The sequence below is a fragment of the Marmota flaviventris genome, chromosome 2 (assembly GCF_047511675.1).
Source record: "Marmota flaviventris isolate mMarFla1 chromosome 2, mMarFla1.hap1, whole genome shotgun sequence".
In the NCBI taxonomy this organism is placed as follows: Eukaryota; Metazoa; Chordata; class Mammalia; order Rodentia; family Sciuridae; genus Marmota; species Marmota flaviventris.
The window spans coordinates 92,386,782-92,401,630 of record NC_092499.1 but is presented as its reverse complement, the minus strand read 5'-3'; the positions used below and the strand labels follow the sequence as shown (position 1 = coordinate 92,401,630).

General features: G+C 44.9%; 2 protein-coding genes across 6 annotated transcripts in view; one reads left to right on the top strand and one right to left on the bottom strand.

Moving 5' to 3' along the window:
• Wdr76 (WD repeat domain 76) overlaps positions 1-14,849 on the bottom strand; it is a 107,760-nt gene that overhangs the window by 35,601 nt on the left and 57,310 nt on the right. The gene's annotated exons all lie outside the window — the stretch shown is intronic.
• Positions 1-14,849, top strand: part of Frmd5 (FERM domain containing 5) — a 313,939-nt gene that overhangs the window by 294,170 nt on the left and 4,920 nt on the right. For all 3 annotated transcript variants that reach the window (XM_071608208.1, XM_027925852.2, XM_027925854.3), the window contains exons 8-13: positions 3,693-3,781; positions 6,876-6,939; positions 7,468-7,559; positions 11,114-11,188; positions 11,770-11,838; positions 12,859-12,965. In XM_071608208.1, the coding sequence (XP_071464309.1) occupies positions 3,693-3,781; positions 6,876-6,939; positions 7,468-7,559; positions 11,114-11,188; positions 11,770-11,838; positions 12,859-12,965 (496 nt within the window). The remainder of the gene's footprint in view (positions 1-3,692; positions 3,782-6,875; positions 6,940-7,467; positions 7,560-11,113; positions 11,189-11,769; positions 11,839-12,858; positions 12,966-14,849) is intronic.

Below are 14,849 nucleotides of genomic sequence, written 5' to 3'. Positions count from 1 at the left end.
GTCACCATCAATTCTGATAAGACACAGACCTATAAAGATTTCTAGAATCATGGGCTGGGGTTGTAGCTCAGTGGTAGAGGCTCTGGGTTCAGTTCTCAGTACCATGTAAAAATAATTTTTTTTTTTTAAAAAATGATATTGTGTCTATAACTAAAAAAAATTTTTTTTAAGATTTCTGTAATCATTATAAAAAATTTTAATGTAATTTTACCAGTTTATATCTGCTCTGTATAGACCAGGAGAAAATTAATTACAGCAGGATCTAGATTAGATAACAAAAATAAAATTGTACTGTTTCTCTGACCTTAAAATAGGATCATTACTTTCATCATCCAGCCCCCTGTCCCCCTCTCTAAATAAGAAACCCTTCCTCCATCTTGACAAGTTGCTCCTGACTTCAGAGGATGTGAGGTGACTTTCCCACCATGAGTGGGCCCCTCTTGGTTGTGCTGTGGACAGGGTGATAGATTTCACTTCTGAAATGATGAACTTGACTAAAGCCACTCAGATGGCAAGTTTCCACCAAGAATTCCATTTCTGAGCTGTCATAAAGTGCCACCAAGTCTCTTATAGGGTGCTACCACCTCCTCTTTCTTTCCATTCTAGTTTCTTGGAGCTAAGTTTAAGTATTTCGAAACTGTGATTTTTCATGACTGACTTATGGTCCCCCAACCATTAGCTCTTTCAGAAATGATTTATTAGTGTCTGGAAGAGCATGTGGAGTCATCTTTCCTATTGTTTTTCAAGAATAAGAGGCTTCATCCAAGACTGACTAAAGAAGGGACAGGATAACCCCAGGGACCCTACAACCAAGAGTGCCATGGTCCTGACTCTATCAGGAGACCCTCTTGGTTGGCTGTTGGCAGAAGGCTGCTTTGTATATAACTGCAGGTAGAACCTGTGGGGACTGGGCAGAGGAGGACCAATGTTCCTATTTCCAATATCCATCTGTGCTTTGATTTCCAAAATTCCTTTTCTGGTCATCTTGGTGACCCTTCATGGTGCTGAGTGGATGCAGGTCATGTTGGATGGTGTGTTCTACCCCAACTCGTGAATGATTAATGATGAGTACAACAAATTCATCCCTCTCCAAGAACACCACTGGCCACCTCCTAGCAGTGAGGCATTTGGGCCTCCATCCTAACATCAGAAGCTAGTGTTTCTATAGGTATTATCGTCCTCATTTTACAAATGAGGAAAACTGAGGTTTGGAGAAGTTAAGAAAGCTACAGAGCAAATAATAAGCAGAAAAAAATAATAACAATAAGCCGAGCTTGGGTCCTACACCAAGACTGAAGCTCTTTCCACAAGAAAGAAAATTTGAAACTATTTTTTTTTAACCTCACAATAAGGTCTCTACCCTGGAGTCTCTAAGTTTTAGGACTTCCCTGAATCCTGCTTGCACAAGGAGTAGAAAGCCTGGCACCCACCTTCCATCTGAGGCAGGCTGCCTCCCAGACATTCTCTTCAAAGAGGCCACTATGCTCTGGTCCATATCTCTGCCAAGTCAGCCAGGATAGCCCTGGTGCCTCCTGGCAGGAACAGTGTTTGTGTGCAGTGCCTGGTTCTCAGATATTAATAACCACCACCAAGCACTGATGACAGGAAGGAGGAAATCCAGCCCTGTGGCCATGCAGTGTTTCATTCCAGTTTTGTTTTGTTTTTTTACTTTTTTTTTTTTAGTTGTAAATGGGCACAATACCTTATTTTATTTATTTATATGTGGTGCTGAGAATAGAACCCAGTGCTTCATGCATGCAAGACAAGCGCTCTACCACTGAACCACAATGGCAGCCCCATCATTCCAGTTATTTTTAAAAACTTTTTGCTATGCCCATGAGTTAAACGATACCACGCTTATAGCCAAGTGCCTGGATCTTGACCCAAAGAGAAGGACAATGATAACAACACATTAATCAGAAATGTTTGTGAAATGTATAATTAGTTTATTCTCTGGGCCCAGAGGCTCAAACCTGCATGACTCCAAGAGGCAAACCTGTGTTTTCCTTGAGGCAAGGCTCATCAGACCCTGCAGAGGCCCCTATGTTCATAGGGCTGATCAGGCTGAAAATCTATGCCAGGGTAGCAAACTCTGCAGGCGAAGGATCAGGAGAGCCAACCCTCAGGCTCATCTGGCCTAGCAGCCTCAGCTTCCACTCACAAGCCTCCTGCCAGGTGTATGGACTCCATAGCATCACCTGAGCTGTGCCAGAAAATTCTTCTGGCATGTTTGGCCAGTTTCATTGCTTAGTTTTCTGGTCATCTCTGTCATCACCACACAGCCTGATAGTAGATTCTTACCTGAACTTTGTCACAAAAGAAGCCCCAAAACCTTTTATTTGGGGGGGATGGGGGGTGCCAGGGATTGAACTCAGGAGCACTCAACCACTGAGCCACATCCCAGCCCTATTTTGTATTTTATTTAGAGACAGGGTCTAACTGAGTTGCTTAGCACCTCGCTTTTACTGAGGCTGGCTTTGAACTCACGATCCTCCTCTCTCAGCCTCCTGAGCCGCTGGGATTACAGGATTGTGCCACTTCACTCAGTGCCCTATAATCTTTCAGATAGCTCCTTCCTCATGGAGCTCATTTTTCCACTTCACGGAACCATGATCAACACCTTCTGCTACGTCTTCTTCCCACTTGCTCAGCAGAAACCCAATCCTGATATTTACAAACTGAGGACCAGTGACCAGGAGAACCTGTCTGTTGGTTCAGGCCTCAGGGCTGGTGGCAACTGTTCTACTCAGCCAATTACTGCTTATCTTCAGCTAAACTTTCCTGAGGGAGCCCAGTGTCATAGGACCATCATGTTGATGATAACTGCTTCTCTTTAATAACAGCTTTTTGATATATAATTCATATAAGATCTACCCTTTTAAGTGTGTAGTTTAGTGGCTTTTAGTTATTCAGACTTAAGCAACCATCACCACTGTCTAATTTTAGAATATTTTCATGACCCCCACAACAAAGAAACCCCATACCCATCAGCCGGCACTGCCCTACTTCTTTCCCCAGCCCCTGGAAACCATTAACCTTCCTTTTGGCTCTATGGATTTGCCTATTCTGGACATTATATATAAATGGAATCATTCAACACTTGATCACTTCTTTCACTTGGCATGATGTTTGCAAGGTTCACCCATATTGTAGCATGTATTGGTTTTTCATTCCTTTCTACTATTGAATAATATTCCATGTATGATACTATGTCATTTGGTTATTCACCTATCAATTGGTGGACATTTTCCACTGCAAAATGGATTGGACTGTTACTGCTGGTTGGATGATAACGAATAGTGCTACTGTTAACATCCAGGTACAGTTTCTGTGTGGACATGTTTTCATTTCTCTCAGGCACGTACCAAGGAGTAGAATTGTTGGATCTTATGGTAACTCTGTGTTTAACAATTGTACACCCTTGCACAATCTCATCACCAATGCCTGGGAGTTCTCTTTGGTAGTTCATAACATTCTAAGTTGGTGCCTCCAGATAAGGGCAACAGGCTCAGTAAGCTGGTGAGTGGCAAAGCTGGGACTCTAACCATAGTCTAGTGATTCCAGATGCCCTGCTTCTTGCCTCTGCAACCTTCTGTGAGGTAGTAACCTTTCCTCCCTATGAAGAACTGTATTTCTCACTCTTTCACCTCTATGCCTGCGTCACCCCAATGAGAAGTCTTTCTATGTTGCAGGATGTGTCAGGAAATGCTGCATTTCTGGCCTTCACTCCTTTTGGGTTTGTTGTTCTTCAAGGAAACAAGAGGGTCCACTTCATTAAATGGTGAGTATCTTCATTTCCAAAACAGGCTCATTATATCTCACTAACCGGGGAGGGGCTGTGGTTCCCATGTCCTTTGTCTGTGATTGGGCAATTATGGTTCGGAGCCCTCTCCAAAGCCTTGTGTTGAGAATGGTAACTGATGAAGGTAGTGGTCTCTTCCTAGGGATCCTATTCTTCCACAGGGTTGTCCCTGAGAGCCAACAGCCTCTCCAGAGAGAGAAAGACTAAGAAGATTTAATTTCTGGGGAGGCCTGGGGCTGGAGCCAATATTAGGGAAGCAAAATTCCCAAGAGAATTGAGTCCTTGGTTCCATCACCTGCTAAGGACCATTGCCAACCCTATTAAGGCTGCTTGAGAGCATCTCCGTAGATGGCCCAACTCCCTTATCTACTCCACAACACAGACCATGACCCCTAGGGCAGATAAGTCATCCTGTTACTCTGCACAACCCCCTCTCAGACCAACCTCCTTTGTGGGCAACTGGTCTGCAAGAGCTCAGATGCTGCTTGCTCTCACTCCTATTCCCCTTTAGGCCTTAAGTGTCTTCCGCCTCCAGGAGTCATGTCCACACTGTCTTCCTTCCCCTACTCTCCACTCCCACTTCTAGCAGGCAAGAGCCTCTGCCACAGCTGCGGCTTCTTAGAACTACATTTCCTCCTGCCAGTTTTTGTTTTGTTTGGGCACTATTCTTTATGGCTGGGAAGACTCCAATTTGTTGATTGCCATTTGAATTATACTTGAGCCCCTTTGGATGGCTGGCCCCTGCAAACATTATCAGCCTCCCTAGGACATTTTGCATATTCTACTAAGTCCCTGTGATTTCTGTGCCTGCTTAGGTCTCAGCCTGCCATGACTAAGCTGGCCAGTTCCTCCAATGGACTTGGATAAATGGCTTCCCTGGTCCAGCAGAACTCAGTAGCAAAGCCTCTCCCTGTCTTCATCCCTTTACCTTCTCCAGAAGAGCATATGAAGGGTCTGAGTACAGAGCTGGTTTCCAATCAGCTTTCTTCTGGGGTGCTGTAGGTATCTGCCCTCCTTTGCCCTCTTTAGAACACCAGTCATTTTTTAACCCAGATTATTCTTGTGAATGATCTAAAACAGTGCTAGAGAAACTGCTATTCAAACATGCAGACATGCCTGCTGCCTGGAGTTACCCAACATACCAGCTTCCTTGGCTTCCTCAAGTGGTCCTCATTGTGCTCTCTGGGTGTTGATGTGAGGATTTGAAATCTGTCCAACAAAATACTTTTCAGGAAAAAGACAATGAGCAGGATCACATTTCTCCTAGTGTACATCATTTGCTGCCTGGATATATCTGGGATATTCAATGTTCCTTAGACAATGACATTCTGACTAGGGTAGCTCATGAGGACCCTGTTAGAGGACACAATTAGCTAGGAACAAGTAAGAAGCACTCTCACAGATACTTATAGTCTCTAATTATCCCTTGCCCTCCAGAAGCCACACTGCTTCTCGATCTTTTTCTTCCTTTCATCTACCACTTCTTCAGGGAGTCTCTTCACCGTGTCTCAACTTTATTTATTTTTTTAAAATTTTTTTTTAGTTGTAGATGGACACAATACCTTTATTTTACTTATTTTTATGTGGTTCGGGGAATCGAACCCAGTGCCCCCATATGCTAGGCAAACGCTCTACCACTGAGCCACAGCCCCAGCCCCTCAACTTTATAATACAGATGTAAACCCAACCTCACCCTCAAAAGAAAACCCTGAACTTTCTATCTTGCTTGATAGAGCCTAAATGATCTGTGTACTTGCCTGTATATTAACCACGGGATATGTAATGTAGTGTATCTGAGTATGTGAGATTGATGATTGACCGACTAAAAGGGAGAATAAAAGGGAATCAAACATGGAGGGAATGCTACATGACTGGTCCTAACTCAGAACTGCTGGTCAGAAGTTGTAGAGTATCATCCTGACCCAACCATGATTTCCAGGACCATAAAGAATAAGTGATTTATCTGTCCCCTGAAGTATGTCCAGCTATAAATTGGGTACATAGTGCTTACTACCCTTCTTCTACTTACTAGGATATTGAGGAGACCTCCCTAGAAATTACCAAGAGGAAGAAGCAAAGTTGAAGCAGATCTACACAATCAGACCTCCTTAGGGGTCTCAAATGGGCAGAAAAATAGGCATTCCAGAGAGGGGTAGAGGGCCTGTGGCTCATGAGGGTAGTTGTGCTGGGCAGATAGAAGTGAAGTGAGCAGCAACTGATGCCAAGGCCTAGTTCTCTGGCTCTCAGGGACATCCACCTAAGGCCCCAGTAATTTTTTCACTTTGTAAATGTAACCAAGGCTGAAAGCAGTGTGTGGAGATGAGGTCTAGGCCGTGCCATGTACAGTAACCATGTCACTTCTTCTGATTTGTGTCTGTCCTGCGGGTGACGTACCCCAGTATCCTGTTTGCCTCTTTTACTGCAGCCATTCACTGGGCTGGTGGCTTCAAGGATTTTTCTACAATAACCCCTAAGCCCCTTTCCTGGTCAGTACGCTGCATGACTGTTCCATGTAATCTGTTCTCTCTCTTTGGTATGTTGCCCCGCCCCCTCCCTGAGATTGTTTGACATTTGTCTGCATTAAACTGCATTTTCCATCCAGTGGCACAGTCACCTGAAAGACTCAACTCCCTCAGAACCTGGTTGCATTGTATTTCATTATTTGCTGTATCTTGAACTTTGGCCTCATCAGCTACCTGTGGCATCTTACATTTGACAGTCCCATCCAGATAATGCACCTGTGTTATGAACCAAATCCTGAAATGACCCGGACACTCTACCTAGACTCACTTTCCATGCAAATGTTTCCCTTTTACAGCCACTGTTGATGAGCCCGAAATCCTCCTATCACCCTATTACTATAGTGTGATTGACCAGAAAACTGTGGATTGAACTGTTCCAACAACTGTTCTCTAAGGCCACTGCGCTGCTGTCTTGTTTCAGTTCTAATTTTGGCTAAAATTGTGTCTGTGCCTGGAGCCCCTTCCAGTTGGGGTGGGCTGTGCATCTACAAGACTTAGCTGTGAACCAGCAGCCCACATCAAGGTGACAAGTGCTCTTTTTGTGCTTCTAGGAATGAGGTGACCAAGCTGAAATTTGAAGGAAAGACTTTCTATTTATATGTAAGTCAGAAAGAGGTGAGTGCTGGCTTCCTTCTCTTCAGGGAGGGCTGGGGCACTGCGATGGCTCCTGAAGTCTAGAGCCAAGTCTATGGGGTCCAAGTAGAGCTAAGCCACTCACATGCTCAGCCAACATCAAGTCAAGACCTGGAGGTGAGGTATGAAGGGTAGGAAGCTTCTGGAGTACATACTTTCTCAGGTATGCTGATGACACCCAGAGTTTTCACCCAAGAGATCCCTTCCTCCAGGAAATGTAGTCAAAATGAGATTCTTTTTCCATATACGGAAATTCCAGATGCAAATGCCACTTCTCACCAATGGCTCTCCTGGATCAACTTGTGACAGCTGAGACTTATACTGATTGGACTTGCCAGGTGTTAGGTGATGCACTGAATTTGAGCTCTGCCCCAGTGGGTCCTCTGGATCTTCTCTTCCAGCTAGCCAGCTGCTGGGGGCTTCCAGCAGCACAAGAGTTAGTTTCCCGGCTACTTCACCCTTCATTTCTTCATCCATACTCAGTCATTTCTATGTGAAATTTTTTTGCAGGAAAAGAAAATTATTCTCACTTATTTTGCTCCAACTCCAGAAGCCTGCAAGCACCTCTGGAAATGTGGAATTGAGAATCAAGCCTTCTACAAGTGAGTAGACACATGATGGGGACCATCTTTATCAGAGGCAAAGTCACAAAGGTTGCTTTTTAAGAAAAGATGGGCATGTGAACCTTGAGAAACCTTGAGACAGGAGACTTGGAGACATGAGATGACAAGGCTGGCTTCCTAGTAAAACTCAGACCCCTTTCTGGGTCTTTCCCCCCACCCCCATGTACACAGCCAAAGACAGGGAATGTTTCTGCTAAGTAGCCCAAGGGTCTGCCTTGAGGTGTCTGTCCTTGGACAGCCCCCAGGATGGAGTAATGACCTTTTGGGGTAGACAAAGGGTGTTTAATTTGAATCATGCTGTCCTTGTTGAATCATTCAGAGCCCTGGAAGGCCTGGAGCACAACAGTTTGATAAAAGATCAGGTACAACCCAAAGCATACCCGAGCCCCACTCTTTGGAGAAATTCTGAGGTCTGTCTCTTGGTGGGTTGCCCACTGCTGAGCTGGGATCGATGCCAGCCCCTCCTGTTGTGTTACTACCAAAGGTGTAAGCCAACAACAGACCAAGTACCCAGGAGCCTCGGGTGGGGTCGCTGGAGGGGCAAAGGCTTAACCACTATTGGGAAGCCAGGTTTAGGCCAAAGGTGAATTGTGCTTACTAAATAATTTTGTAAAGTATGAGTTATTTGTGTTCACTGGCAGGAGCTGGGCATGTCAGCACACAGCTGAGAGGCTAAGCAGGAGGATCACAAGTTCAAGGCCAGCATGAGCAACTTAGTGAGACTCTGTCTCAAAATTTTAAAAATTTTATTTATTTTTTTTTAGTTTTAGATGGACACAATACCTTTATTTTGTTTGTTTATTTGTTTTTATGTGGTGCTGAGAATCAAACCCAGTGCCTCACATGTGCGCTAGGTGAGCGCTGTGCTGCTGAGCCACAACCCCAGTCCCTCAAAATTAAAAATTTTTAAAAAGTGCTAGGAAATATAGCTTAGTGGTAGTGTACTCCTGGGTTCAGTTCCCAGTACTGAAAAAAAAGTAGCGAGCTGGTGATGTAGCTCACTAGTAGAATGCTTACCTGGTATGTATAAGGCCCTGTGTTCAATTCCAAGCAACCATAATTTTTAAAAAAAAAATTTTTTAAGAAGTTTTTTTTAATTTTTATAAGAAGATTATAAAAGCATTAGGAAGCCACAGGCAGTGGCATATGCCTGTGATCCTAGCTACATGGGAAGATTGCAAGTTTAAAGCCAGGTTGGCTAACTTAGTGAAACCCTGTCTCAAAAAAATAAAATAAAACGGTCTGGGGTTGTAGCTCAGTGATAGAGCACCCCTGAGTTCAATCTCCTGTGCCAGAGAGAAATAAAGAAAGAAATTTGTGCTTTAATAAGATGTGTCTTGATTAGGACAAGGCAAGACAGTTGGTATATTCTACCTGGGGTCAGCCTTGCTATCATCAAATGTCCCTAAAGGATCCTGGAGAAACCCGACTTGCCGGGGGCTGACTGGGCACCATCCCCCTCCCCAGTGAGCAGACTCTGTTACCTGCTGCTGTCCTGGGGCCACAGCTCCAGAGGCTGCTTGTTTCTTGGGCAGGCTTTCTGAACTGCTAAATAATACTATGCATTTGATACCAGCACCAGGATGAACTGAATAGGCAGTCTGAATTCTAACCTGAGGGGATGTCTTTCATCTCATGAAGAGGACACTCAGGAGAGACTTTAGCATGGCCAAATTCTTCTCCTACTCAGTCCCTGCTTTCCATGGAAAGCCAAGGAAACATTTTTTCTTTTGCCACCACCTTCCCTTTGCCTTTGACAGAGCTCAGCTTTGGTCAGTTACATGAACCTGGAGAGAAGCAACTCAAGATGCAAACTTTTGTTTGTGGGACTGAGAAGCAACACAGGAAGGATGGGGTTCCCTGAGTCTCCCCAACAAAGAGAGGAAAGCCAGAGATGGCTCTGCACTGAGCTTTCATTGCCCTGGGGATGATACATTTGGAAGCATTCTCTCTCTCTCTCTGCTAAATGGTCTAACACAAACAGAAGGAATCTCTTTGTCTCTTGTTTTCTCCAGCACTTGTTCTTAAAGCTTTGTTTTCCACCGCCCATAACAGAAGTTTGCTTCTAAACCTGTAACCAAATTCAGTTTCTGAGTTTTTCCACTGTACCCACACTAGAAACTGAGGTCATTTTTCAGTTTTCCATTGCCTCCTTAATGTCCTAATTGTTAAAAGCTTCCAGCCTGGATCAGATCCCAGTTACATCAAATCTTTGGTAGCAACCAATCATTTCAGTCCATTTTCAGCATCTCTGACACACAGGTCCCCATCCTGCCTATGGCCTAGTGCCTTGAAGATAGCTGGGGCAGACTCAAGAACATGTTGAGGCAGGAGGGCAAGTAGGCTGAATCCTCACAGAGCCCTGAGATGGGGTGGTGGGGGTGGTGTCTTCCAGGAACTGTTCATGGATTGTGGAGACAGTTCCTTAAATACTCAATGCCCATCATGGCAGAGACGTCAGAGCCAGATGGACTCCCAGCTGGATTAGTACTATAGGCACCCTGGGAGGGTTTTACGGCAGTCAGGTCTTGGAGACCCCCCTAGGCAGTTCTGTCCAGGCCTCCATTTCTAAGGGTGAGAGAACTAATGGGATCAGCAAGGCCACCAGGAGGATGTTTTCCAGTGCCCATGGCCTTCCCAGATCTCCACATTAGCTCTCTGTAGTTTCAAAAGTGATGTCAAATAGGTAATCTGGGGAAAACAGGATGGCTCCAAATTCAAATAAATGATGGAATTTTTATTGAAATTATGCTGGTTTCCTCACTGCAGGACGTCTCTGAATTTTTATTATGAGAATGCATGTTAGGACTCCCCAGCAGGAAAATGGAACAGAAAGGGCAGCCCCTACCCTCTTTTCCACCCACAATTACCCAGAGAAGGACACAAAGCATCAAATACTAGAGCTAGAAGGGACTTCTGAGGTCAAGTAGTCCCAATTCCATCATTTCATAGAGAAGAAGACTGAGGCTGGGTGTGGTGGTGCAAATAATTCAAGCAGAAAGCTGAGGCAGGAGGATTATAAGTTCAAAGATTGTCTGGGAAATTTAGCAAGACCCTGTCTCAAAAATGAAATTTAAGAAGGGTTGGATACGTAGCTCAATAGAAGGGTGCTTTCCTAACATGCATGGTTCAATCCCCAGTACTGCAAAATATAAAAAAATAAAAAGACTGGTCTGAGGTCACACTGCCAATAAAGGCATGGCTGAGATTAGAAGGATGGTATTCTTCTTTTCACCAGACCATTATCCCTAACATTGTTTCCTCGGTTCCCTTGGTCAATTCTATAAACCTTCTCAGGGACCTTCACTCTCATGACATTAAAATAGGCTTCCATGTGACTGCCAGGCTCTGAGACAGAAGGGCACCTGGCTGTGAGCACAGCCTCCAGTCCTGAGACAAGCGTGGGCTACCCAGGGCTTTTTCTTGAATCAAGTTTCCTCACATGGCCTTTGGAAGGAGCTGGGAATGTACAGCCTTGGCCTGTGTGAGGCAGGTTTAGGCCATTGGTCACACTGAACTTTGCCTTGCTACAGGCTGGAGAAATCAAGCCAAGTCCGCACAGTGTCCAGCAGCAATTTATTCTTTAAAGGGAGCCGGTTCCGATACAGGTAAATAGTGACAGTAAGTAACCATTATGAATCTATTTTCAGACCCTTCTCTGGCGGACAGTCACTCAGTGGGCCTTATTCTTGAGAACAAAGAAAGTGAGGAACTCTCAGCACAGCCTGAGGTTTCCATCCAATTCTCCTGTCTTCTAACCCTTTTACTATTTCTTTCCTTCCCTGCAGCTGTTTGTCTGTAGGGTTTTAAATGTGTCTCTTCTTCCCTTACAACAGCAGCCCAATAAGAACTGAAACAGTGATTCCTAATGTCTCACTGTCTATAAAGAGTTTTTTTGTTTAGTTTTGGTAATGTTACTGGAAATGCTGGGCAATGAGAAATCATTCCTCAATGATAATGGAAGACCTCAGAGAGTCCAGAGATAGAGAAAACTCTCTTAAGATAGGATGTCATGACACTTTAGAATTCCACCCCAACAAGCAAGCCTTTCTCAGTGACCAAAGGATTGGGGAAAGGGTAGGCCAAAGAGGCCATTTTCTTATTCAGCCAAAATACATGAGATCTTAGAATAACAGTCCTAGAACACAATCTCACTTCTTTCTGTTTGTTTTTATACTACTACTTACAGTGGCCGAGTTGCAAAGGAAGTAATGGAATCGAGTGCCAAGATCAAACGAGAGCCACCGGAAATACACAGGTAGGTTGCCAGGAGCTCCCCCCAAACCATTCCAACTCAGATCCCAGAATCTCAAAAGACCTAGTAGTTTGAGTTCAGTGAAGCTCCTGGTCACAGTGGCCACCAAAAGAGGCAGGAGAGTAGGGCAGAAGGGTGAAGAAATTTGTCCCAGCTGGAGGAATGAGAAGTCTTTAACCCATGATAAAAAACAAGAGCGGGCCAGGCTACTTGCGAATAATATGCAGACCTAGGTGCTACCTCCCTGTGATTCTCTTCTCTTCTCCCAAATCTTGATATTGATCACAGACCAAGGAGGATATGACAAAGCAGCAATATTTCATTGGTTCTGGAATCCATCCATTACAGGAAGCCAGAGATAGCCTCACAGCCCTGCCACTCTGGGTCTAAAATAGTTTCAGGATACATGCCTCATGTATATCCATAATTCATGCATTTCCAGTAGCCTATCTCCTAGAAATGGGTAAGACCCAGAAAGAATGTGATTAGCCTAGAACACTAGGATCTGGGGCCAGCCTTTGCCTCTGGGAATGGGAACACTGCTGCCTGCCCCTCCACATACAGCCCCCATGCAGCAGCCTCTGGGGGAAGTCAGAGGAGGCTACCAGTGTTGGTCTTCAGGTACATTCTCAGGAGTACTGCTCATCCTGGGGCTCTATTTCCTGACAGTCCAGTCCAGGACCACTCCTGCCCCATTAAAGAAAGGTTTAGGTGAGTCTGGGGTATAAGGAGGTGGTAGAGTTTGAAGCAGAGTCTCTTATTGGGATCCAAGGGCCAAGAGCAAAGAGAAGGTACTAAAGATTTTTTTTTTTTTTTTTTTAAAGGATCCAGGGGCTCAGGATGTGGCTCAGTGCTTACCTGCCATGTGTGAGGCCCTGGGTTTGATTCCCAACATTACATAAAAAAAAAATAAAAAATAAAAAGAACCCAAACCTAATACAGGCAAGCATTCTAGTAGCTCACACCTACATCTGTCTGTTCACTGAGTGAAAAAAACCGGTTTCTCTTTTCCTTTTACCTCAGAGCAGGGATGGTTCCCAGCCGGAGCTGTCCTTCTATAACCCATGGCCCACGGCTGAGCAGTGTCCCCAGGACCCGCAGAAGAGCTGTTCACATCTCCATCATGGAAGGTGAGCCTGAGCTCCTGGAGATGATATTGAGTCCCTCCGTGTTGTGACTTGGCCAAGTTCAGGGCCCTTGAAAAAGAAGCTAATTTGCATTTGAGACAACAGTAGGTTTCGTGGAAGAAAGAGCCCAGCAGCAGGTTATAAGTTGTTACCCAGAGGATGGGAACACCAGCTGGATACAGGATAAGGGGGCGTCTTACCAGGCCTGTGTACTATGATCCAGGATGGGGTGTAGATCTGAGTGGATGGGGTTAACCCTTTGGGAGATTTGTATGTGGAGTTTGCCAGGTGCCATGCAGTTCTGAGAATGGCTTTGTCAAGAGGCCTTCCCTTCATTTCCTAGATCTGACCAGTCTCCACAGCTTGTATTATTAGGATGAATGAGACAGTTAACCAAGAAATAAAAACTTGGTTCTTCCAATAGCTGCCACCACCTTATCTTTCAGTTATAGAAATCTGTGCTATTGCTATGTGAACTTACTGCTGTCTCAGGAAGTCAGTATGCTCTACCTCTCTCCTCCCTCCCTTTGGGGGAGGTGAGAAGAGAAATTCTGTGTATCTGCTGAACTAGGCACCCTGGTATCTGAGGCCAGCCTCTGTTCTGTTCTCTAGGTAGTCACTTCAGTTAGGAGATGTCCTCAGAATATTGCCCTCTAGCTGTTGCCATGGACCTGGCTCATTATTCACAGGCTGGATGTAAAATTTGACTATCATTCTCAAAGACGATGTTTTATAAAACCTCAGAGGATGGCAAACAGCAAGACTGCTTCAAACCTCTCTGTCCTGGAATTATGGAGTAGAAGTTGGAGAGGGAAGGCCCTATGCCCTTTCTGTGGGAATGTTGCTTGTTACTGAAATGAAAAACTGCTCAGGTTAGGAAAGTGTTGCTCTGCTAGTCCCCTGGGAGGATCTCTAGTTCGTATTTAGTTTTTTAGGATGTGTCATAAGATCACCTAAGTATGAATCACCTGCCTGTGGTATGTAACTCCATCCCAGAAGCTGAGAAACCTGGCTAGATGACCACCATCAAGTTAATTATTTGTATATTAATTACAATTATCTTAGTTGTGCTATTTATAAAACAGGGACATTTTCCTTGCCTGTCCCTTGGGTGGCAAAGGAATTGATATATACAAAGTACTTTTAAGAGTACTGTAAAGCACTTCCTAAGTAAGGCAGGCAGCAAGCACAGTGCCAAGCCCTAAGCAGGAATCAACATGGAGGTTTGAACAGAAGCTCAGCGATGCACTTTCTGGGGCAAGTGGCTTCTTAGCCTGTCACCCACACTGTGGAATGGAGCAGGGTGTGGGAGAGTGCCTTGTGAACTGCCAAGCATGTTGTGGAGTTATGGAGATGTGACCAACATCAACATAGCCTCCTATGTCTCCCCACCCCCTCCATCTTAGGCTGAGCTGAAAAATGGAGCATAGCTCTTGCTGTCCCTCTTCTCAGAAGTATATATCTCAGGGAAGTGAATTTCTTCCCCTTTGAAACAGATCCTGTTTTCTCCTATTGCAGCCATAGGTTCCTTCTCCAATTTCTTCACCCTTGCTTACAAAATGCCAGGGGAGGTGCAGTTGGGAGGACTTGCTAAGGAGGACAAAACCCAAAGGGCCAGGGTACTTCCTCAAAATTGCTCCTCATAGAACTTCTCAGTTGGCAGATTATGGCTCAGCAGCCTCCCACATGGTACTCACCAAACCAACCTGCTCCTCACACTCCATACCCAAGGGTGCCAGCAGACAAGCATAGCCTATATTCCTAGTCATGCACCTCATAGGACTCATTGGCTCAGGTTGGGTAGGTAGGAACAGCTATGTAGGAATGACCCTTACCAGCCTAATGGGGAGACAAGGTAGAAGAAGGTGGATATCTCATCTGGATGTG